Raw genomic sequence first — 24,538 nt, 5'->3', positions numbered from 1 at the left:
CTTAACTGACTAAGTCACCAGGGGCCCTGGTGATTCAGCACTTTTTTTATGTGGAGTATTTGAATTTTCTCTAAGTTGTTGTAATGTTCACATTGCTGTTCCTAAAGAGAAGTTCTTTCTCCTATCTTTTTTAAAAAAATTTTTTAATGTTTATTTTGAGAGAGACAGAGAGGGAGAGACAGAGTGTGAGTGGGGGAGGAGCTGAGTGAGTGAGAGAGAGAGAGAGAGAGAGAGAGAGAGAGAGAGAGAATGTGAAGCAGGCTCCAGGCTCTGAGCTGTCAGCACAGAGCCCAATGCAGGGCTCAAACTCACAAACCACGAGATCATGAATTGAGTAAAGTCAGATGCTTAACCAACTGAGCCACTCAGGCGCCCCGATAAACCTATTTTAAAAAGAAAATAGAGCACGAGTACAATGCATCAACTTGTGACCCCCAAATGCATCTGTGTTAATACCCAAAAATATATCTGTACAAATCTCCAAAGATAGCTTGGAGCAATGGAAATAAAAGTCTTTGGTTATTTTATTATTCTTAGTTTATCTACAAAGTGCCTGACACCCCATATGCTATTAATAACAAACATTTAAAAGAATGAAAGCAATTATAATAATAGTATTAGAATGGATTTACTAGGAAGGCAGCAATTTGTGTCCATTTTGTTCACTGATATACAGTGCTAGACACATGGTAGCCATTCACTAAGTGCTTGCTAATAAGTGAATGAGTCCCACAGCCTGGTAAGAAGATCAGCCTGTGGAGTGTGGAGTTACGGAGCTGGGCTTCAGTCCTAACTGCACCATTTGCTGGCTGAGTAATCTGGCCAAGTTATTTAACTTCTCTTTGCTTCAGATTTCTCATCTATAGAATGAGGGTAAAACAGTGCATGTCTGTATTAGTTTCCTGTTGCTGCTGTAACACATGGCCATAAATTTAGGGGCTTAAAACAACAGTGATTTATTATCTTATAATTCTAGATCTTAGTAGCTGCAAAATCAGGGGGTTGTCAGGGCTGTGTTCCTTCTGGAGGCTCTAAGGGGAAATCCACTTCCTTGACCTTTATGGCTTCTAGAGGCAGCCTGCATTTTTTTGGCTGGTGGCCCCTTCTGCCATCGCCAGGCCAAAAGGGAAACATCTTCACAGTCTCTCTGTCTGACCTCTATTTGTCATCACATCTACTACTCTGACCTGGCCCCTGCCTCTCTTTGTAAGATCCCTTGTGATTATGTTGGGTCCACACAGGTAATCCAGGACACTCTTCCCATCTCAAGATCCTTAGCTTAATCACATCTGAAAAGTCCCTTTTGCCATGTTAGACCACATAGTTCAGGTTCTGGGGATTAGAATGTGGACAGATTTGGAGGAACACTATTCTGTCTACCACACTGCTTTATTTAGTGGTTGTGAGGATTTCATGAGATAATTCATACTATAATTTTGGACCAGTGCCAGGAATATTATAAATACTCAATAACTGTTAGCCTTTATTACTTTATTACTATAGAGGAACTAATACCCATGCTGTTTCCCAGAAATCAGAGCTCCAACCTCACATAAAAAATTTGTAAAGATGCATAGATTATCTGTATGTGCCCTTAAGAAGTATAGCTTGGAGAGAACATAAATAAAGAAAGCTTACTTGAAAGTAGGACAGTATATATTGGGGCACCCGGGTGGTTCAGTTGGTTAAGCTTCTGACTCTCAGTTTGATCTCAGGTCATGATCTCATGGTTTATAATATCAAGCCCCGCATCAGGCACTTATAATGAGGAGCCTGCTTGAGATCCTCTCTCTCCTTCTCTCTGCCTCTCCCCTGCTCATGCACGTGTGCATACTCACTCTCTGTCTCAAAATAAGTAAACAAACTTAAAAAAAAAAAAACAGTGGGATTATATTAATACCACTTGCTTCTGTTGCAGCTAACCTACACTAGGGTCCTGGCCCTGGATTTATGCTTTCTTATGTTTATTATTGACATATAATTCACTTACATATAAGTCACCATTTTAAAGTGTACAATTTAGTGGTTTTTAATATATTCACAAAGTTGTACAACTACCACCACCATCAAATTTCAGAACATTTTCATCATCCTCCCAAAAAAACACACACTTCATTAGCAGTCACTTCCGTTTCTCCCCTTCCACCTGCCCTTGGCAACCACTAATCTATACTTTCTGTCTCTATGGATTTGCCTATGAATCTATAAAATTTTTTAATAGTTAAAAGGTTTGTATCTTTTTTGTTTTGTTTTGTTTGCTTTTGTCGAGAAAAGTAAGATTATGGTTTTGTTTGAAACAAAACATAAGCAACCACCCACACCTGCCCAGCCTCTCTCCTGCCTCATGGGGATGCGGAGACCGCTGGTGCTGAGCAGGCTGGCCCAGGCTGAAGGAGCAGAAGAGCCAGAACTCTCTGTGTGTGAGCTTCCTCAGAGCCAGAGAGGAAGGGCATTTGGGAATGGAGTTTGGCTTCGTGAGGCAAAAAATAAAACTAAAAAAACTCAGTACACGTGCCCACTTTACAAAAGGTGGCCAAGAGGTTGGAGCCATCTCTGGCAGTTGACCATTTTATAAATGGAATCCTACCGTACAGGACCTTTGTGTCCGGCATCTTCTATTTAGCTTCATGTTTACAAGATTCATGTATGTTGTAGCATGTGCCAGCACTTGATTCCTTTTTATGGCTGAGTAATATTCTATTGTATAGATATATCACACTTTGTTTATCTGTTCATCAGTTGATGGATATTTGGGTTGTCTCTACTATGGGCTCTTATGAGTAATGCTGCTCTGAACATTTGTGTACAAGTTTTTGTATGACATTGGGATGCATACCTTGGAATGGGATTCTCTTGAGTATAGAAGGAGGAGCGGAATTTGGGGTCATATAGTAATCTTGTGCTTAACTTTATGAAGAACCGCCAAACTATTGTCCACAGAAGCTGCACCATTTTACATTCCCACCAGCAGTGGCCAAGGGCCCTGATTTCCCCACATGCTCACCAATGCTTGTTCTCTTCCTTTACTTTTTTATTTTTAAAACACTTTTAGCACCATCCTGGAGGGCAGGAAATAGCACTGTGGCTTGGCTTTGCATTTCTCTAATAGCTGATGATCTTGAGCATCCTTTCATGTACTTGCTGGCCAATTACTTATTTTCTTTGGAGAAATGTCTCTTCATATCCTTTGTCCATTATTTAATTGGGCTCATACTTTTTGAAACCATAAAGTAACAGTATGATTAATATGGAATTTAGTCAAATAGTCACTCTCTATTTTAGTTCTGGTTCAGTCTTATGTAGCAATTAGGCCCAACTATGATAGTATCGTGAAAATGAAGTTTCTCAGTTATAGTATCAATTCGGGCTCTCAGAAAAACACAGTCAATGGGAGCGCTATAGCTACATCTGTAGTGTCTGTCTATGCACAGGATTTGTATATATTAAGGAATTGGTCTGTGCAGGTGTGCGGGGAGCAGGTGGCCAGTCTGAAATCCACAAGGCAGGCTGGCAGGCTAGAAACTGAGGCAGGATTTCTGTATTGCAGAACTGAGAATTCCTTTCTGTCCAGCAAACTTCAGATTTTGTTTTTAAAACCTTACACAGATTGAATGAGTCCATGCACATTATCATTGGTAATCTCTTTAACTTAAAGTCAATTGATTGTAAACATTCATCCTATATACAAAATACAGCACCATCTAGATTACTGTTTGACCAAACAACTGCGCACCGGAGCCTAGACAAGTTGACACATAAAATGAACCACCACGGTTTCTTAAAATGATCATATTCACTTATTTTCAGAAAAATGGGACTAATGATGGAGACTATGTTTTTCTAACTGGAGAAGACAATTACCTTAACTTTACAAAGATTGTGGAATGGAATGGAAAAACGTAAGTGTAATGATTGATTTTTAACAATTTTTAAAATTTAAAAATTTAAAAATTTTTGTTTAAATTGCATGTCCACTTATGCATTATTTCAAAAGAATTTTAACACTGTCAATTTTGGGATGAAAACTCTATAAATATGTAAAATATCTTTATAATTATTAGTTTATAAATCAGGATTGAGGCGACACACTTTACAAATGAAATGTTAGTGCTCCATAGATTGATCTTGGCTAGGCATGAATTACAAGTGGTGGTAAGTTTCACTTTCCAGGTAGTCATTGAATGATGTGTAGCTGCAACACAGATACTTTAAAACCACTTTGATTTGGGGAAGAGGGAAGTGTTTCTCTTTTTAATAGTGATTGTGGACTGTTCATGTATTTTTCTTTAAAAATAAAATACATTCGAGTTCACTACTATGGTATTTCAGAAATGTTTTTTTTTTTTTAACATTTATAACTTATAAACAAACTATTTCTAAAAAGGAGCCAAGGCAGTTTGCAATAAAGCTATATAGAAGACAAGATAATGTCTTTAAGTCAGGAATTAGAAACCTTGGAGAGAAAAGGAGAGTATTTCCTTAGAGACTGAGGTAAAAGGAATTCTGTTCTTGAACATTAAATTCCTAACCAAGTATCCCAGAAATATATGAAAAAAATGGTATGGAATATAAGGGAACCCTCTCTACTACCTTCACAATTTTTCTGTAAATATCAACTATTTTTATTTTTTTAATGTTTATTTTTTTATTCGCGAGAGCGCACACACAAGAGGGGGAGGGGCAGAAAGAGAGAGGGAGACACAGAATCCAAAGCAGGGTGTAGGCTCCTAGCTGTCAGCACAGAGCCTGATCCGGGGCTCAAACTTGTGAACCCTGAGATCATGACCTGAGCCAAAGTCTGATGCTCAACCAACTGAGCTACCCAGGCGCCCTTTAAACTATTTGTAAATAAAAAGCTTATTTAAATTTTAAAAAGTACACATATCCACGTACATAAACATATATTTGTGGGTGTGTACACACACACAGACCAACACGTACACCAAAATAGATAAGATCCTGAGAGAATATGTTGGAAACTGCTAACAGTGTGGCCCCTGGAGGACCAGCAGCTGGCTCCAGGGAAAGTTACTTATAAACAGGATATAGCTGGATTTTGTTTTAAACTCAATCTGTTATTCTCTTCCCAATCTTTTAATAGCAGAGCTCAATCCGTTTAAATATTTATAGTTATTGGGGCGCCTGGGTGGCTTAGTCGGTTAAGCGTCCGACTTTCGCTTAGGTCATGATCTCGCGGTTTGTGGGTTCGAGCCCCGCGTCGGGCTCTGTGCTGACTGCCAGCTCAGAGCCTGGAGCCTGTTTCAGTCTGTGACTCCCTCTCTCTCTGACCCTCCTCTGCTCACGCTGTCTCTCTCTCTCCTACAAATAAATAAAAATAAATAAATAAATATTTATAGTTATTGATACAACTATAATGATATATTATTTAATATATTAGATTTTTTTTCTGGTTTATGTCTATTCTATCCTCAGATTTTATGGTTCATATTTAACATTTTGTCCTGACGAAAGTTGTTTATTGTCTCTTCTCCTCCCAAATAGGACAGTAATGTTACCCATTTTGTAACACATTATACCCATCTTCCATGCTGTTCTTGCCTTCAGCTTGTTTCACATTCTCTGGAAGCCAAATATAAACAGAATGTTTATCATTTTACAGTAAATTCTTAATTAAATGTACCAATGTATTTTATTAAATTTTTTCTTCTTTGTGCATTTTTATTGAAAGTCTACTTAGTTGACATACAATGTAACATTAGTTTTAGGTGTAAAATATAGTGATTCATCACTTCCATACAACACCCTGAATTGTGCACTCCTTAATCCCCATCATCTATTTTTTTTATTATTTTAAGTTTTTATTTAAGTTCTAGTTAGTTAACATATAGTGTAATATTGGTTCCAAGAGTAGAGTTTAGTGATTCATCACTTACATATAATGCCCAGTGCTCATCATGACAAGTGCCTTCCTTAATACCCATCACCCATCTAGCCCATTCCCCCACCCACCTTCCTCCATCAACCCTAGTTTTTTTTTAAACATTTATTTATTATTTTTGAGAGAGAGAGAGAGCAGGGGAGGAGCAGAGAGAGAGGGAGACACAGAATCTGAAACAGGCTCCAGGCTCTGAGCTGTCAGCACAGAGCCCGATGCAGGGCTCAGACCCACGAACTGTGAGATCACGACCTGAGCCAAAGTCAGATGCTTAACCGACTGAGCCACCCATGTGCCCCATGTTCTTTATAGTTAAGAGTCTCCTATGGGTTACCTCCCTCTCTCTTATTTTTTTCCCTTCCCTTATGTTCATCTGTTTTGTTTTCTTAAATTCCATATGAGTGAAATCATGATATTTGTCTTTCTCTGAATGTCTTGTCTGCTTAGCATAATACACTCTACCTCCATCTATGTTGCTGCACATGGCAAGATTTCATTCTTTCTAATGGCTGAGTAATATGACATTGTATTTATGTGTACACACACACACACACACACACACACACACTACATCTTCTTCATCCATTCATCAGTCAATGGACATTTGGGCTCTTTTCATTATTTGGCCATTGTTGGTAATGCTGCTATAAACCTCAGGGTGCATGTGTCCTTTCAAATCAGTATTTTTGTATCCTTTAGGTAAATATCTAGTAGTGCAATTGCTGGGTCATAGGGTAGTTCTATTTTTAACTTTTTGAGGAAACTCCATATTGTTTTCCAGAGTGCCTGCGCTAGTTTGCTTTCCCACAAGCAGTGTTTTCCTTTCCCTGCATTCTCACCAACACCTGTTGTTTCCTGTGTTGTTCATTTTAGCCATTCTGACAGGTGTGAGATGGTATCTCATCATGCTTCTGATTTGTATTTCCCTGGTTATGAGTGATGTTGAGCATCTTTTCATGTGTCTGTTAGCCATCTGGATGTCTTCAGTGGAAAAATGTCTTATTCATATCTTCTGCCGATTTCTTAACTTTATGGATGTTGAGTTTGTTAAGTTCTTCATAGGTTTTGGATACTAACCCTTTATCAGATATGTCATTTGCAAAGATATTCTCCCATTCCATAGGTTGCTGTTTAATTTTGTTGACTGTTTCCTTCTCTGGGCAGAAGCTTTTTGGCATATGATGTCCCAATAGTTCATTTTTGCTTTTGTTTCTCTTGCCTCCAGAGACATGTCTAGTAAGAAGTTGCTATGGGCAGTGTCGAATAGGTTGCTGCCCATGTTTTTCCCCAGTATTTAGATGGATTCCTGTCTCACATTTAGGTCTTTCATCCATTTTGAGTTTATTTTTCTGTGTGATGTAGAAAGCTGTCCAGTTTCATTCTCCTGCATGTTGCTAACCAGTTTTCCCAACACCATTTGTTGAAAAGACTGTCTTATTTCCAGTAAATATTCTTTCCTGCTTTGTTGAAGATTAGTTTACCATACAGTTGTGGGTCTGTTTCTGGGTTTTTCTCTTCTGTTCCATTGATCTATGTGTCTGTTTTTGTGCCAGTACCATACTGTATTGATGATTGCAGTTTTGTAATAAAGCTTGAAGTCCGAATTGTGATGTCCCCAGCTTTTCTTTCCAAGATTGCTTTGGCTATTTGGGGTCTTTTGTGGTTCCATAAAAATTTTAGAATTGTTTGGTCTAGCTCTGTGGAAAATGCTGGTGGTATTTTGATAGGGATTTCATTAAATGTGTAGATTGCTTTGGGTAGTATAGACATTTTAACAATGTTTATTCTTCCAACCCATGAGCATGGAATATTTTTCCTTTTCTTTGTGTCATCTTCAATTTCTTTAATAAGCTTTCTATAGTTTTCAGTGTACAGATCTTTTACCTCTTTGGTTAGGTTTACTCCTAAGTGTCTTATGGTTTTTGGTACAATTGTAAATGGGATCAACTCCTTGATGTCTCTTTTTGTGCTGCTTCATTATTGGTGTATAGAAATGCAACAGATTTCTGCACATGGATTTTATATCCTGTGACTTTGCTCAATTCGTGTATCAGTTCTAGCAAGCTTTTGGTTGAGTCTTTCAGATTTTCTACATAGGGCATCATGTCATCTGCAAATAGTGAGAGTTTGACTTTTTCTTGCCAATTTGGATGCCTTTTATTTCTTTTTATTGTCTGATTGCTGTGGCTAGCACTTCCAGTACTATGTTAAATAACAGAAGTGAGAGTGGACATCCCTGTCTTGTTCCTGACCTTGGAGAAAAAGCTTTCAGTTTTTCCTCATTGAGGATGGTATTGGCTGTGAGTCTTTCCTACTTGGCCTTTATGATATTGATGTATTTTCCCTCTATCCCAACTTTGCCAAAGGCTTTTATCAAGAATAGATACTATATTTTGTCAAATGCTTTTGCTGTATCTATTGAGAGGATCATATAGTTCTTGTCTTCTTTTATGAATGTGGTATATCACATTGATTGATTTGTGAATATTGAAATCTACCCTGCAGCCCAGGAATGAATCTCACTTGATCATGATGAATAGTTCTTTTAATGTACAGTTGGATTCAATTTACTAGTATCTTATTGAGAATTTTGCATCCATGTTCATCAGGGATATTGGCCTATAATTCTCCTTTTTAGTGAGGCCCTCATCTGGCTTTAGAATCAAGGTAATGCTGGCCTCATAGAATGAGTTTTCCTTTCTATTTATGTTTTTTGAAACAGTTTGGTTTCACTCTTTTTTTTAATGTTTGGTACAATTCCCCTGGAAGGCCATCTGGTCTGGACTTTTTTTTTTTGGGAGATTTTTGTATTTAATTCAGTTTCTTTGCTGGTGATCAATTTGTTCAGATTTTCTATTTCTTCTTATTGCAGCTTTTGTCATTTTTATGTTTCTTGGAATTTCTCCATTTCTTCCACATTGCCCAATTTTTTGGCATATAGTTTTTCATAATATTCTCTTATAATTGTATTTCTGTGGTGTTGGTTGTGAGCTCTCCTCTTTCATTCATGATTTTATTTGGGTCCTTTCTCTTTTCTTTTTGATAAGTGTGGCTAGGGGGTTGTCAGTTTTATTAATTCTTTCGAAGAGCCAGTTCTTAGTTTCATTGATCTGTTCTAATATGTTGCTTGTTTGTTTGTTTCTATATAATTTATTTCTGCCAGAATCCTTATTATTTCCCTTCTTCTGCTGACTTTAGACTTTATTTTCTGTTTCTTTTCCAGCTCCTTTAAGTGTAAAGTTAGGTTGTATATTTGAGACTTTTCTTGTATCTTGATAGGCCTGTATTGCTATATACTTCCCTCCTATGACTGCCTTTATTACATTCCAAAGATTTTGAACTGCCATGTTTTCATTTTCATTTGCTTCCATGTATTTTTAAATTTCTTCTTTAATTTCCTGGTTAACCCATTCATTCTTTTTTGTTTTAATGTTTATTTATTCGTTTTAGAAAAGAGAGAGGGAGAGGCAGAGAGAAAGGGAAACGGAGAAGCCCAAGCAGGCTCCACACTGTCAGTGCAGAGCTTGATGAGGGGTTTGAACCCACAAACTGTGAGATTATGATCCAAGCTAAAATCAAGCACTGGATACTCAACTGACTGAGCCATCCAGTCATTCTTGAGTAGGATGTTCTTTAACCTCCGTGTATTATGTTCTCTCTAATTTTTTTCTTGTGGTTGACTTCAAGTTTATAGCTTTATGGTCTGAAAATATGCACGGTATGATCTCAGTCTTTTTGTACTAGTTGAGACCTGATTTATGACCCAGTATGTGGTCATAAACATTCTGGAGAATGTTGCTTGTATACTCAAAAATAATGTGTAGTCTGCTGCTTTAGGATGAAATGTTCCAAATATACCTGTTAAGTCTATCTGCTGTGTCACTCAAAGCCATTGTTTCCTTGTTGCTTTTCTGCTTATATGATCTGTCCTTGGTGTAAGTGGGCTATTAAAGTTCCCTACCATTATTGTATTGTTATCAATGAGCTTCTATGTGTTTGTTTTGAACTGATTTATATATTTGCATATTTCCAAGTTGAGGGCATAAATATTTACAACTGTTAGATCTTTCTTGTTGGGTAGGCTCCTTTATTATGATATAGTACCCTTCTTCATCTCTTGTTACAGTCTTTGGTTTAAAATCTAGTTGATCTGATGTAAGTATGGCTACTGTGGCTCTCTTTTGACATCCATTGGCATGATAACTGGTTCTTGATACCCTCACTTTTAATCTGGAGGTGTCTTTACATCTAAAATTAGTCTCTTGTAGGAGGCATTTCGATGGGTCTTTTTTTTTTTTTTTAATCTGTCTGATACCTATGTTTTTTGATTGGAACATTTAGTCCATTTACATTCAGAGTAATTATAGATAAATAAGAAATTCAGTACCATTGTGTTACCTCAAAAGTCACTGTTTCTGGAGATTTTCTTTGTTCCTTTTTAGTCTTTGCTGCTTTTGGTCTTTCTTCTCCACTCAACAGGTCCCCTTTAATACTTCTTGCAGGGCTGGTTTAGTGGTCATGAACTTCTTTAGTTTTTGTTTGTCTGAGAAACTCTTTATCTCTCCTTCTATTCTGAATGACAGCCTTGCTGGGTGGACTATTGTTGGCTGTAGATTTTTCCCATTCAGCACGTAGAATAATATATCATGCCACTCCCTTCTGGCAAGTTTCTGTGGAGAGATCTGTTGCTAACCTTATTTGTTTTCTCTTGTAGGTTAGGGATCTCTTTTCCCTTACTGTTTTCAGGATTCTTTTCTTGTCCTGTATTTTGCAAATTTTTACTGTGATATTTCTTGGTGTTGACCTGCTTTTGTTGATTTTGGTGGGAGTTCTCTGTGCCTTTTGGATTTAGATGTCTATTTTCTTCCCCAGATGAGGGAAGTTTATGCCTATAATTCACTCAAATAAACCTTCTGCCCTCTTTCCCTTCTCTTCCTCTTCTGGGACTATTATGATACAAATGTTATGCTTTATGGAGTCACTGAATTCCCTAAGTCTACATTCATGATCCAATATTTTTCTTCCCCTTTATTTTTCAGCTTCATTATTTTCTTTAACTTTATCCTCTATATCACTTATCTGCTTCTTTTTTCCTTGTGATCATTACATCCAGTTAGTTGGTTTTGCAGCTCAGTTATAGCATTTTTTATTGCAGCCTGACTTGTTTTTAGGTCTTTTATCTCTGTGGTAAGGAACTTTCCTTGGTATCTTCTATGCTTTTCTCAAGTCCAGCTAGTATCCTTATAACTGTTGTTTTAAATTCTGGCTCAGGCATATTACTTATATCTGTTTTGATTAGATCCCTGGCTGAGACTTCCTGTTCTTTCTTTTGGGATGAGTTCCTCCATCTTGGCATTTTGTCTAGGTGTCTGTCTTCCTTGTAGTAAGAAAGCCTGTTATGTTTCCTACTCCTGGGAGTAATGTCTATATTAAGAAGACATCCTATACTGTTCAGTACCTGATGCTTCAGAAGGTGTTTCGGGTATATGTTGTGTGTACTCTGCTGTTGTGTTTTGGCAGCTCTTTCCCTCAGATCAGTCCTCTACAGAATTTCTCCTTGCAGAATGGGGAGGGTTTGGACCTTGTCCACTGTGTGGTGAGTTTTAACTAGTGTGTTGTGGTCTGCTTGTCAAGAGACTAGATCCTGTATCCCCTAGACTGAAACTTTGCAGCACTCTGTGGTCAGTAGACTTAGTGGGTGCAAGGGGTTTGTGCTAGTCTTCTGGGGGGAGGGGACAGCCGCTGCTCTGGCTCTCAGTGACACTTGTCCTAGTTAAAAAACAAAGAAGAACAAAAACATCTGCAGAGTGCATGGAGCAGGACTTGGTGTAAGAGGCTCAAGCCTCCAGTGTGGGCATTGTGCCTCTCTTTGAAGCCTGTCTATGCTGATGGGCACTGTGAAAAATGGCGTCAGCCAGCTCTCATCCCTGGAGAGGGGAGTTCACTCATACTGCTCTTCAGGAAGCCCTCACTGAAGAGCAAACTATCTCCCCCTTTTTTGTCCCAGGCTTCCCCCAGATACCTGCCTTCACCCTGTCTGTGTCCCAGCCATCTGCCCATGTGTCAGCGCAGTGATCCTGAGTTTTATCTCAGGCGCGCCCGCTAGTTTCAAAGCACCAAAGTTTAGGAACCTGGAGTGGCAGAGCCCCACACTGATCCCCTGGGAGAGGGTCTCACTGTGCTGTGGCTGGTGCCAGTTTGTCCCAGAAAGGCAGTTGCTCGAATGCAAGGGGGTTGGAGTTCATGGTAAAGTGCAGCAAAAAGTTGAGGTCTGAGTTAGCTGCCCTCAGCAGGCATCTCTGCTCCTCTGCTAATAAACAGGGCAGCTCAGTGGCACCTGCCAGCTCTTCTGTCCCTGGAGAGGCCGTGCCACCTCTCCCAAGTGCACTCCAAGAAGGGGAACTGTCTCTCCCAGTGTGACCCAGAGGGTCCTCAGAGCACGCTGTCTGTTCCTGGCCTCTGCCCTCCTTCCCCACAGGAGCACCTCCATGCCCTCCAGTCTCCACCCCCGGGGGTGACACAGACGTCTGAAACTTCAGACTTTGGGCTCCACTGCTTGTAAACACTTGCAGTTATCAGCACCTCTCCTTTTCCCCATCAGTGGTCGTGGAGAAGTATTTTTCTTGTGTAATGCCCTACATGCTGCGCCCCCTCTCTCTCTGATCAGCGCTCCCTCCTTTACTCAGCACCAGTGATTCTTTTCTCTCCGAGATCACATCCCTGCACCTCCTGCCTTCCACAGTGTGGCCTCTTTTCTCCTTCTAGTTGTGCAGTTTGTTCTCTCAGTAGCAGATGGATTTCCTGGGAGTTCACAATGATTTAATATTTATGTAGCTGTGTTCGAGGGAGGAGGCAACTATAGGGTCCTCCTACTACTCTGCCATCTTAATGCCTTCCTTACGAGCTGAACATATCGCCTGCCAGTGAGCTAGCTCTGCACAAGGCTATTGTTCATGCTAAATTGAATCACTGTTTTAAGAAAATGGCTATTCCAAGCCTCTGCGTAGGATACTCTTTTTTGCAGGAAGGAAAGAGGATGTTTCTGGATGTTGCCTTTATCAGAACTGATTTGGGGATCAGGTACCTACTATTCCGCCTCTTGATCCAACCCCTAAACAACTCTCCCCTTGTTTCTGTGTGTGAATAAGATTCAGTGGGTAGCTGTCAACTCTCAATTAAGGCTTGAGAAAGTCCTGACCATCTGAAAAAAATCTCAAATCCAATTTGATAATCTTGAGCCTTTCTTGTGCCTATCAATTACAGGTCACTTGACTGGTGGACAACAGATAAGTGCAATATGATTAATGGGACAGATGGAGATTCTTTTCATCCGTTAATAAACAAAGATGAAATTCTTTATGTCTTCCCATCTGATTTTTGCAGGTAAGAACTTTGTAAATAAGTTATTTGCCTAAAAAACCCCTCAAAATGGGGGCGTCTGGGTGGCTCAGTCGGTTGGGTGGCCAACTTCGGCTCAGGTCATGATCTCATGGTTCGTGGGTTCGAGCGCCACCTTGGGCTCTATGCTGACAGCTAGCTCAGAGCCTGGAGTCTGTCTTCAGATTCTGTGTCTCCGTCTCTCTCTGACCCTCCCCTACTCACGCTGTCTCTCTCTCTCTCTCTCTCTCTCTCAGAAATAAATAAAACATTAAAAAAATCTTTTTAAAAACCCAAAATGTGAGAAATGTATGCAGCTACCCTTAAGAGGCCTAGCCATTTATGCTTCATCAGTGATGCATGGGCTCCAGAGCCTGACTGCATTGGTTGGTTTGAGTACCAGCTCCAACACTGACAGCTGTGTGACCTTGAGAAGGTTATTCAACCACTCTGTGCCTCACTTTCCTCATTGGTAAAATAAGGATAGTTGCCCTGCTTTGGAGTTGTTATGTGGACAAATGAGTTAGTTAGTAGAACACTTCGCCCAGAGCATGTGAAAAAGTAAACAATGTTAAGTGATGGCTCTTAGTTATTATGATATGCTCTGTCAAGCATGAAATTTGACCTGGTCTTCCAGTCAACAGTTAACCTCTACATAGAAGAGAAATAAATCAAACTGTTGTCCCTATTTCAGGGTTTGTAGGTATTTGCTTAGCTATCACCTTCCCTTAGATCATTCCTGCTCTCACTTACTCCGTAAGCTCTCTCTCTCACTCCACCTGCTCCTTCATGATTATGGCTCCTCTTTGGGGAGAAGGCATCCTGCTCTCCACCCTGATTCCCATCTCCCCCATCACACACTGCCCTTTCTCTACCCTTCACCCTCAAACTACCCAAATGAATGGCTGACTCACATAGTCTTCCATATCCTCCCCACCCACTCCATCAAGGCTTTTTATGAAACTTCTCCTCAAATTCGCAAGTGACCTAGCTGCAGTTGATGCTGTTAATGCAGTATTACCAAGAATTGCTGTCCTGGTGGTGTTTCATAGCTTACACAAGCACACTGCCTACCCAGCCAGCCCTGCCAGAAATATTGGGGATACTATAAATCTCCCTCCTCTCCTGCATCGAATCTGCTACCAGATGCTGGGAGGCCTTCTCAGAAATAGCTCTTGTATCGGCTCCCACCCGACCGTCCCTGCTGCCTGTGCCACGGCTCATACCCTTCCACCTCTCCCACAGAAATACCACCGTCCCCCTCTAGCTGGCTGCCCTTGTCCGTACATATTTGTGGGAGGACTGAATGCAGCAAGTGAAACGACTCAAGCTAGAAGGCCAGTAGGAGGCTTTTTAAAAAAATTGGCACAGGGGTGCCTGGGTGGCTCAGTCAGTTGTGCGTCCGACTTCGGGTCAGGTCATGATCTCACAGTTGGTGGGTTCGAGCCCCGCGTCGGGCTCTGTGCTGACAGCCAGCTCAGAGCCTGGAGGCTGCTTCAGATTCTGTATCTCCCTCTCTCTCTCTGACCCTCCCCTGCTCTCTCTCTCTCTCTCTCTCAGAAATAAATAAAACATTACAAAAAAGTTTTTTTAATTTAAAAAAATTTTTTAAAAAATAATTTGGCACAGAGGAAACACATTCTTACCTGGCACAGCCACTTTTGAAGGGACATTTGGCAATGATTAGTAAAGCCAAAGACGTGCAAACCCCATGGTGCTTCACGCTTCTCCTACGTAGGGTCCCTGGCTGGAAGAACCCTTGTATAGACGTGTAAAGAGACATACACAGAAAAGTTCAATGCAGCATGCTCTTAGTAGTGAAAAATTGGAAGCTATCTAAGTCTCTATAAAAAAAAAAGTCTTTGGAATAAATGTGGTGTGTTCATATCATGAAATATCGTGTAAATTTTAAAATGTAAGAACCAGGCTGTGTACTGTTATAAATCTTAATAATGTGATGTTGAATGAAGAAGCAAATTACAGGAAGAGAACATGGTGTACTGTTTACAGAGCACGTAAAAGTAGCGAATGGTGCCACATATTGTTTATGAATGTGCACCTTTGTGAAAGGATGAACACCGACGAGGGAGGGTTGAGCCCCAAGTTTAGGACAGTGGCTACCTCTGGGGAGGCGGAGGACTGGAATCAGGAGTGTTATACAGAGGGCTGCAGTTGTACCCATATAATATATTGTATCTACCTGACTAGTATTTGTTGTAAAAGGTATTTATTATAATGTTTTCTCTATTTTTCCATTTGCTTAAAATATTTTATTTGGGAAATGCAGTAGGGCTGGGATGTGACTGGGAGGCAGCTGCCATGCTGGCCACAGCCCTGCGAAACATAGCCCACCTCTGGTTCAAAGATGAAAAAGCCAGGCCCAGGAAGAAATTCCCTTTGGGTTTTAAATGAAGGGCCGAAGGACCCTTGAGACAGAGCCTGTGAGAGTGCTCTGTCTGTCACTCAGGCGCTATGCAAACACAAGGGTGGTTAGTGTTATAGGGGATCACTGACGCTCAGTAAGGACTCAAGACAAAATTACATTGAACTCCATTGAAACAGATGACTGAAATAAACATTGAAATGGATTCCAAAATACAGATGCTATTTTTATTTGAGGAAAATGGGTATCTCAGTATACATTTAAGTCAAGTATCTGTCTAATGGGGCACTTTTCAAGTGCGCACAAAATCTACCCAGCCGAGCCCTTGGTGACCTTTTCTGCCCTTGCTCTGCCTCCCCCTTGCTTCTGCTTCATCCACGCTGACACGTGCCCATGCTGGTCTAGACGAGTCTTATCGAGTGAGGCTCCATCCTAAACGTCATCTTAATTTCCTAACACACGTATTTTTTCCTTGGCCTTGTTTGGCTGTTACTACAGTTGCTACCTCTTAAACAAATTTCATCATAATTCACCTTCTACACTGACTGGATAGAGTTCCTTTCAAACTTTCTTTTGCAACTTCATTTACAGCTATCCTCTATAAGCTTTAACCATGTTGTACCTGAGAATGGTTGTTAACTTATTGGTTTGGGGCAGATTACACTGACTTTTCATGCTTACTTCCCAACAGATCAGTGTATATAGCCTTCAGTGACTTTGAGAGTGTGCAGGGACTGCCCGCTTTTCGGTATACGGTGCCTAAAGAAGTGCTAGCCAATACCTCGGACAATGCCGGCTTCTGTATACCTAAAGGAAACTGCCTGGGCTCAGGAGTTTTGAATATCAGCGTCTGCAAGAATGGTAAGAACTCAGAGAAGGGACATACTTATGAGTGTCTAGAATGAAGGATTAGTGTTGTTCAATAAAGAATGCTGTCAGCCCAAATGAAAAAGTGATTTTGACTTCTCAAGAATAATATTTCACAATATGGCAATAGAATGGTAAAAAAAAAAAAAATTACTGGCTTTTCTATAATGCTTGTTTTTTTTTTTAATTCAGATTTCATAGATGTATAACATTATATTAGTTTCAGTATACAATATAATGATTCAATATTTGCACATATTGTAAAATTATCACTATAGGGGCGCCTGGGTGGTTCAGTCAGTTAAGCATCCGACTCTTGATTTCGGATCATGAGCTCACGGTCCATGAATTTGAGCCCCATCTCAGGCTCTGTGCTAATGGCATGGAACCTGCTTGGTATTCTCTGTCTCTTTCTCTTTCTCTCTCTCTCTGCCCTTCCCCCCACCTCAAAATAAATTAATAAACTTTAAAAAATGATCACTGCAATAATCTAGTTAACATCCATCACCATACATAGTTATAAAAAAGGGTTTTTTTCCTGTGATGAAGACTTTTAAGACCTACTCTCTTAGCAACTTGTAAATATGCAATACAGTACTGTTAACTATAGTTACTATGTTGTATATTACATTCCCATGACAGTTTTATAACTGGAAGTTTGTACCTGTTGACCCCTTTCATCCATTTCTCCCACCCTAGCCCCGCTGCCCCTGGCAATCACTGACCTGTTCTCTGTATCTATGAGTGTCTGGGATGAAGGATTAGTGTTCTTCAATAAACAATGCTGTCAGCCCAAATGAAAAAGTGATTCTGACTTTTAAAGAATAATATTTCACAATATGGCTATAGAATGTTGGTTTGTTGTTGCTATCGTTTTGGGGCGCCTGGGTGGCTTAGTCGGTTAAGCGTCTGACTTTCGCTTAGGTCATGATCTTGCGGTTCGTGGGTTCGAGACCCGCGTCGGGCTCTGTGCTGACTGCCAGCTCAGAGCCTGGAGCCTGTTTCAGTCTGTGACTCCCTCTCTCTCTGACTCTCCCCTGCTCACGCTGTCTCTCTCTCTCTCTCCTAGAAATAAATAAAAACCTTGAAAAAAATTAAAATAAATAAATAAAATCCATGTGTAAGTGAGATCATCGGTATTTGTCTTTGTCTGACTCATTTCATTTAGCATAATGCCCTCAAGATCCATCCATGTTGTTGCACATGGCAAGATTTCATTCTTTTTATGGATGAAAAGTATTCACGTTGTGTGTGTGTGATATGTGTGTGTGTGTATATCTCCCACTACTTATTTATTCATTCATCCATTGATAGATTATTTCCATATCTTAGCTATTGAAAATAATGCTGCGATGAGCATTATCAATAATAGCCAAATTATGGAAAGAGCCCAAGTGTCCATTGACTGATGAATGGATAAAGAAATTGTTGTGTGTGTGTATATCATATACATATGGAATATTTTTCAGCAATCAAAAGGATGAAATCTTATACTTGCAACAATGTGGATAGAACTAGAGTGTAGTATGCTAAGCGAAATAAGAGAAGGATATCATATGATCTCACGCATATGTGGAATTTAAGAAACAAAACAGATGAACATAGGGGAAGGGAGGTAAAAATAAGATAAAAACAGAGAAGGAGACAAACCATAAGAGACTTTAGGATTGTTAATTCTATATCTGTGAAAAATGCCATTGGAATTTGATAAGGGTTGCATTGAATCTGTAGATTCCTTTGGATAGTATGGGAATTTTAACAATATTAATTTTTCCAATCCATGAACATGGAATATCTTTCCATTTATTTGTATCTTCTTCAGTTTCTTTCCTCAGTGTCTTCCAGTTTTTGGTGCACAGATCTTTTACCTCCTTGGTTAAATTTATTTCAAGATCTCTTAGTCTTTTAGATGTTATTGTAAATGAGATTATTTTCTTAATATCTTTTTCTGATAGTTTATTATTAGTGTATAGAAACACAACTGATTTTTGTATTTTTTTTTCTTTTTTTATCCTGCAGCTTTACTGAATTTATTAGTTCTGGCAGTTTTTTGGTGGGGCCTTTGGGGTTTTCTCTGTCATCTGCTAATCATGTTATCTGTATATCATGTCATCTGCTGATAGTGACAGTTTTACTTCTTCTTTACCAATTTGGATGCCTTTTATTTCTTTTTCTTGCCTAGTTACTCTGGCTAAGACTTCCAATATTATGTTTAATAAAAGTGGCAAGAGTGGATATCCTTGTCTTGTTCCTGATTCTAGAGGAAAAGCTTTCAGTTTTTCACTGTTGAATATGATGTTAGCTATGGGCTTGTCATACGTGATCTTTGTTGTGTTGAGCGATATTCTCTCTATATCTACTTTATCATGAGTTTTTATCATAATGGATATTGAATTTTGTCACATGCTTTTTTCTGCACCTATTGAAATGATCATATAATTTTTATCCTTCATTTTGTTAATGTGTATATAATTTTGATTGATTTGCAAATGTTGAATCATTCTTGCATCCCTGAAGTAAATCCCACTTCATTATGGTGTATGATTCTTTTATTTAATGTTTATTTATTTATTTTGAGAGAGTGAGGAGGGAGGGGCAGAGAGAGAGGGAGACTGAGACTCCCAAGCAGGCATGATTTCAGCACAGAGCCCCATGTCAGGCCCCATCTCACAAACCATGAGATCATGACCTGAGCCAAAACCAAGAGTTGGAAGCTTAGCTGACTGAGCCACCCAAGCATCCCTGTTTGATGTATGATCTTTTTAATATATTGTTGAGTTCAGTTTGCTAATATTTTGTTGAACAGTTTTGCATTTATGTTCATCAGGGATATTGACCTATAATTTTCTTTTCTTGTGATGTCCTCGTCTGGTTTTAGTATTAGGGTAATACTGGCTTTGTGAAATGAGTTTGGAAATATTCCCTTACCTTCTCTGTTTTAGAAGACTTTGAGAAGGTTTGGTAACAATTCTTCTTTGAATGTTTGGTAGAATTCACCACTGAAGCCATCTGATCCTGGACTTTTACTTTTACTTTTGTTTGTTAGGAAGTTTTTTTGTTTTTTGTTTCCAATTTTTTAAGCTTATTTATGTATTGGGGGGGGAGTGCATGCACAAGCACAAGTGGGGGAGGGCAGAGGGAGAGAGGGAGTGAGAGAATGCCAAGCAGGTTTCACTCTGTCAGCACAGAGCCTGACACAGGGCTCAAACCCACAAACTGTGAGAGCATGACCTGAGCCAAAATCAAGAGTCACATTCTCAACTGACTGAACCACCCAGACATCCTAAAAAAAATTCAATTATTGACTCAATCTCCTTACTAATGATTGATCTATTCAGATTTTCTATTTCTTCATGATTCAATCTTGGAAGGTTGTCTTTCTAGGAATTTATCCACTTCTTTTAGGTTGTTTGTTAGCAAATAGTTGTTCATAGTAGCCTCTCATGATCATTTCTTTGTATTTCTCTGGTATTAGTTGTAACATTACCTCTTTCATTTCTGATTTATTTATTTGAGCTCTCTTTTTCTTTTGTTAAAGAGAAAGCAAAGGTTTGACAATTTTATCTTTTCAGAGAGCCAGCTCTTAGCTTCATTGATCTTTCTCATTATCTTTTTAGTCTCTTTTTCATTTTTTTCCACTCTGATCTTTATTATTCCCTTCTTCTACAATGGCTTCATTTTTCCTTCTTTTTCTAGTTCCTTGAAGTTAAGCTGTTTATTTGAGAATTTCATGTTTCTTGAGGTAGGTATTTCTCACCATGAATTTCTCCCTTAGAGTTCCTTTTGCTGCATTCCATAAATTTTGGTATGCCGTATTTTCATTTTCATTTCTCTCGAAGTATTTTTTTATTTCTCTTTGAATTCTTTTTTGACTCATTGGTTGTTCAGGAACACATTGTTTAGTTTCCACATATATGTGAATTTTCAAGTTTAATCCCTATAGTTGATTTCTAGTTTTCTACCATTGTGGGAGGAAAAAGATGCTTGACATGATTTCAATCTTTTTAAATTTTTAAGACTCGTGACCTAACATAATGACCTAGCTTGTAAAACGTTTCATGTGCACTTGAGAAGAATATGTACTTTGCTGCTTTTTTAATAGAATGTTCTGTATATACCTAAGTTCATCTGGTCTAATGTAGTTAAGGCCAATGTTTCCTTATTGATTTCCCGTCTGGATGATCTATTGATGTAAGTGGAGTATTATTAAAGCCTCCTGCTATTATTGTTTTGCTGTCTATTTCTCCCATGAGGTCTGTTAATATTTTCTTTATACACTTAAGTGCCCCCGTGTTGTAAATATAAATATTTACAAATGTTATATCCTCTTGTTGGACTCATTCTTTTATCATTACAAAATGCCTCTCTTTGTCTTTTATTTAAGTCTTTGTTTTCAAGTCTATTTTATCTTGAGGCACCTGAGTGACTCAATTGGTTAAGGGTCCAACTTAGGCTCAGGTCATGATCTCATGGTTTGTGAGTTTGAGCCCCCTGTTGAGAGCTCTGTGCTGACAGCTCAGAGCCTGGAGCCTGCTTCAGATTCTGTGTCTCCCTCTCTCTCTGCTCCTCCCCCACTCATGCTCTGTCTCTCTCTCTAAAAAATTAATAAACATAAAAAAAAAACTTAAGTCTATTTTGTCTGATGTAATTATAGCTATCCCAGCTTTCTTTTGATTTCCAATTGCATGGAACATATTTTTTCTTCCCTTCACTTTCAATCTGTGTGTGTCCTTGCATCTGAATTAAGTCTCTTTAGGCAGCATATGGATGGATATTATATTTTTATCCATTCAGCCACTCTGTCTTTTGATTGAAGAGTTTAGTCCATTTACATTTAAAGTAATTACTGATAGGTATAGACTTATTGGCATTTTGTTAATTGTTTTCTGGCACTTTTGTAGTTCCTCTGTTCCATTCTTCTTTCTCTTGGGTAATGATTCTTATTTCTAGAATGCCCTGTTGTGTTCTTTCTGGGCAGTATTTTAGAAGTCCTTTTTTTTTTTTTTTAATGTTTATTTTAGAGAGAGAGAGAATGTGAGCAGGGGAGGGTCAAAGAAAGAGGAAGACACAGAATCCAAAGCAGGGTCCAGGCTCCAAACTGTCAGCACAGAGCCTGACACAGGACTCAAACTCATGAACCACGAGATCATGACCTGAGCTGAAGTCAGATGCTTAACCAACTGATCCAGCCAGGCACTCCTAGAAGTCTTAATAGTGATAATGGCTCGTGTTTACTGAGCATTTACACTAGTCACTGTTCCCTTGTCATTGTTCTAAGTGGTTTAGATATTTACATGTAGTTAATACATGTAAAGCATGAACTGATTTTATGGTCATAACTGCGAAAAAAGAAAGTGGAGAACTGGGTAATGAGAAAGAACATATCTTATTAAAAATAAACGATGATTTCAAAGCAGAGTTAGTTTTATACACTGACTGCAAATTTCCCAGTGTTTCTAAATGTCTGAGCTATTCTTCTTCCTTCAGTGAATGAGGCCGAATTATCACCATATTGACAAAAGCATTTTCTTCATCTTGGGAACCAACTTTAACGATCATATGTCACAAAATTAGTCACAATATGCATACTAGATAGGCATTCAGAGGCCCCTTTTTATAATTGTGGAAACCAGGGCTAAGATGGGGAGAATGATTTTTATAAAATTCTTATTTCTGAGAAAATCCCTACCCGAACTTAGGGTCTTCTCCTGTTGGTACTGTGATACTTCTTAGGCTACAAATCCTCTCTGAAGTTTCTTCAGAGAAATTTTGTAACCCCTTCTCCTGAATAAGGTTGTCTTTATCTCCTGAATAAAGTAATGTGATAACTTTTGCCCTCTTACCTAATTTTCTTGATAAATCAACTTTTGGGGTAAGTCTGCAGTCAACAGTACACCTTCCTGTCTTTGTCTGATAGGGCAGTGGCTCCTAGACCTGGCCTTGCATGAGAATTATCTGGAGAGTCGTTAAAAAATACGTCCCAGGGCCCACATCCTAGGTCCCAGAACTTGTATTTTTTTAATGTTTGGTTTTGAAAAATTTTTTTTTAATTTTTGAGAGAGAGAGATAGAGACAGCGTGAGCAGGGGAGGGTCAGAGAGAGAGGGAGGCACAGAATCCGAAGCAGCCTCCAGGCCCTTAGCTAGCTGTCAGCACAGAGCCTGATGCAGGGCTCGAACCCACAAACCATGAGATCATGACCTGAGCTGAAGTCAGACGCTTAACCGACTGAGCCACCCGGGCGCCCCCAGAGCTTGTATTTTTAACATGAGCTCCAGGTGATCCTCATAAAGATGGTGCCTAGGCATTTGGGAACCACTGTGTGGAACGTGGAGATAAGACCAAAGGTAAATGGGAACAAGTGCCTGCTCCTGACCTCTCCTGTTTCTTACTGGATGAATGGTCCTGAAATCACACTCTGCACACTTAGTCCATGTGCCTCTGGCTCAAGGCACAAATGCAGACATATTTTTTTTCTCATTGTTTGGCTAACATTGTGCTTTCTGAAAAAGTTGATGTCAGAGTGAACAAAGATTTCACTTGCAACACTCAAACACTACAATCCTTCTCCTCTTAACTCTTCTGTACTCCCAGATGTGGACTGAAAAGTTTAACTCTCTAGAATTCGCCTCAAGAACTCTTTGAATCCCCCCCATCCCCCTCCCCCCGACAACAACATTTTGGATTGTGAGATGAGTGAGCGTTCTGGAGTCAGGTAGTCTGGGTTTGATTCAGATTCTGTTTGTTAGCATATTAGCCAAGTTGATTAAGGAGGATTCTAGACCTCAGTTTTCTCATCTGTCATATGGGGGTGACGATAACTTCCTTGGAAAGCTGTGTGGAGGTTAGACATAATGTATTTAAAACACCCAAGACAGTGTCTGGCCCTTATTGAGTTCTCAATAAATATTTAAAAATACATTTTAAAGATCATTGTAGATCACAAAGAAGGAAATTATGGCTTTGTGAAACTGTTTACTGAACAGCTTCTTCCTAAACGAAACACATGGATGTGACAGATGATATGCATCTTCAGCCATGGCTGAAGCAAATCTAAATCATTTGGCAATAAGTTAATTTCTCCAAATGTATGTTTCCCTGGCAGCAATTATTGGATCCCTCTCTCCTCTTCAATAGCACAGTCTAGAGTAGGTTTCCTTTAGTAACTTGTCTTCTTATTTGTTTCTTTTTTAAAAAACAATCTTATTGAAATATATTTGACATAGAGTATTACATTAGTTTTCGGTGCACAACATAGTCATTTGACAATTCTATACATTAACATTCACCACAATAAGTATAGTCACCATCTGTCACTATATGTTACTACGATATTATTGACTATATTCCCTATGCTCTACTACTCATCTCTGTGACTTAATTTATTTTATAACTGAAGTTTGTACTTCTTACTCCCCTTCACCTATTCCACCCAACTCCTCCAGCCACCTACCTGCTGGCAACCACCAAATTGTTCTCTATTCATGAATCTGTTTCTGTTTTTTTTGTTTGTTTGTTCATTTGTTTTGATTTTTAGATAACTGCAAATCAGTGGAATTATATGGTATTTGTCTTTCTCTGTCTGACTTATTTCACTTAGCATAATATGGTTACTATGCTCTAGGTTCCATCCATGTTGTCACAAATGGCAAGATCTCATTCTTTTTTTATGCTCTAGTAATATTCCATTGTATATAGATATCACATCTTTTTTATCTGTTCCTTTATTGATGGACGCTTAGGTGGCTTCCATATTTTGGCTGTTGTAAGTGATGCTTCAGGGATCATAGGCGTGCGTGTATCTTTTCACATTAGTATTTTCATTTTCTTTGAGTAGATACTCAGTAATAGAACTACTGGATCGTATGGTATTTCTATTTTTAATTTTTAGAAGAACCTCTACACTGTTTTCCACTGTGGTTATACCCATTACATTCCCACCAACAGTGCATGAGCATTACTTTTCTCCATATTCTCATCAACATTTGTTATTATAATCTTGTCTTTTTGATACTA

At 39.0% G+C, this 24,538-nt stretch overlaps 1 protein-coding gene and 1 long non-coding RNA gene across 3 annotated transcripts in view; one reads left to right on the top strand and one right to left on the bottom strand.

Annotated features, from left to right (window-relative positions):
• The window catches only part of SCARB2 (scavenger receptor class B member 2), an 86,635-nt gene that overhangs the window by 48,703 nt on the left and 13,394 nt on the right, over positions 1 to 24,538 (top strand). The window contains exons 5-7 of the mRNA XM_039230975.1: positions 3,808 to 3,899; positions 13,160 to 13,279; positions 16,348 to 16,517. Of these exons, the coding sequence (XP_039086906.1) occupies positions 3,808 to 3,899; positions 13,160 to 13,279; positions 16,348 to 16,517 (382 nt within the window). The remainder of the gene's footprint in view (positions 1 to 3,807; positions 3,900 to 13,159; positions 13,280 to 16,347; positions 16,518 to 24,538) is intronic.
• LOC120231093 lies at positions 742 to 24,055 on the bottom strand. Of its 2 annotated transcripts, none has more exons than XR_005528255.1 (3): positions 23,976 to 24,055; positions 14,920 to 15,031; positions 742 to 860 (listed from the first exon to the last, which is right to left on the bottom strand). It is a non-coding gene; the product is annotated as an uncharacterized LOC120231093 (long non-coding RNA). The 2 variants fall into 2 exon arrangements; XR_005528256.1 differs by lacking the exon at positions 742 to 860 and adding an exon at positions 5,536 to 5,580.

The sequence above is a fragment of the Hyaena hyaena genome, unplaced genomic scaffold, assembly GCF_003009895.1.
Source record: "Hyaena hyaena isolate Hyena2069 unplaced genomic scaffold, ASM300989v1 scaffold_54, whole genome shotgun sequence".
Taxonomy (NCBI): domain Eukaryota; kingdom Metazoa; phylum Chordata; class Mammalia; order Carnivora; family Hyaenidae; genus Hyaena; species Hyaena hyaena.
The sequence above is the reverse complement of the archived record's forward strand: the minus strand, read 5'-3'. Positions and strand labels throughout refer to the sequence as shown.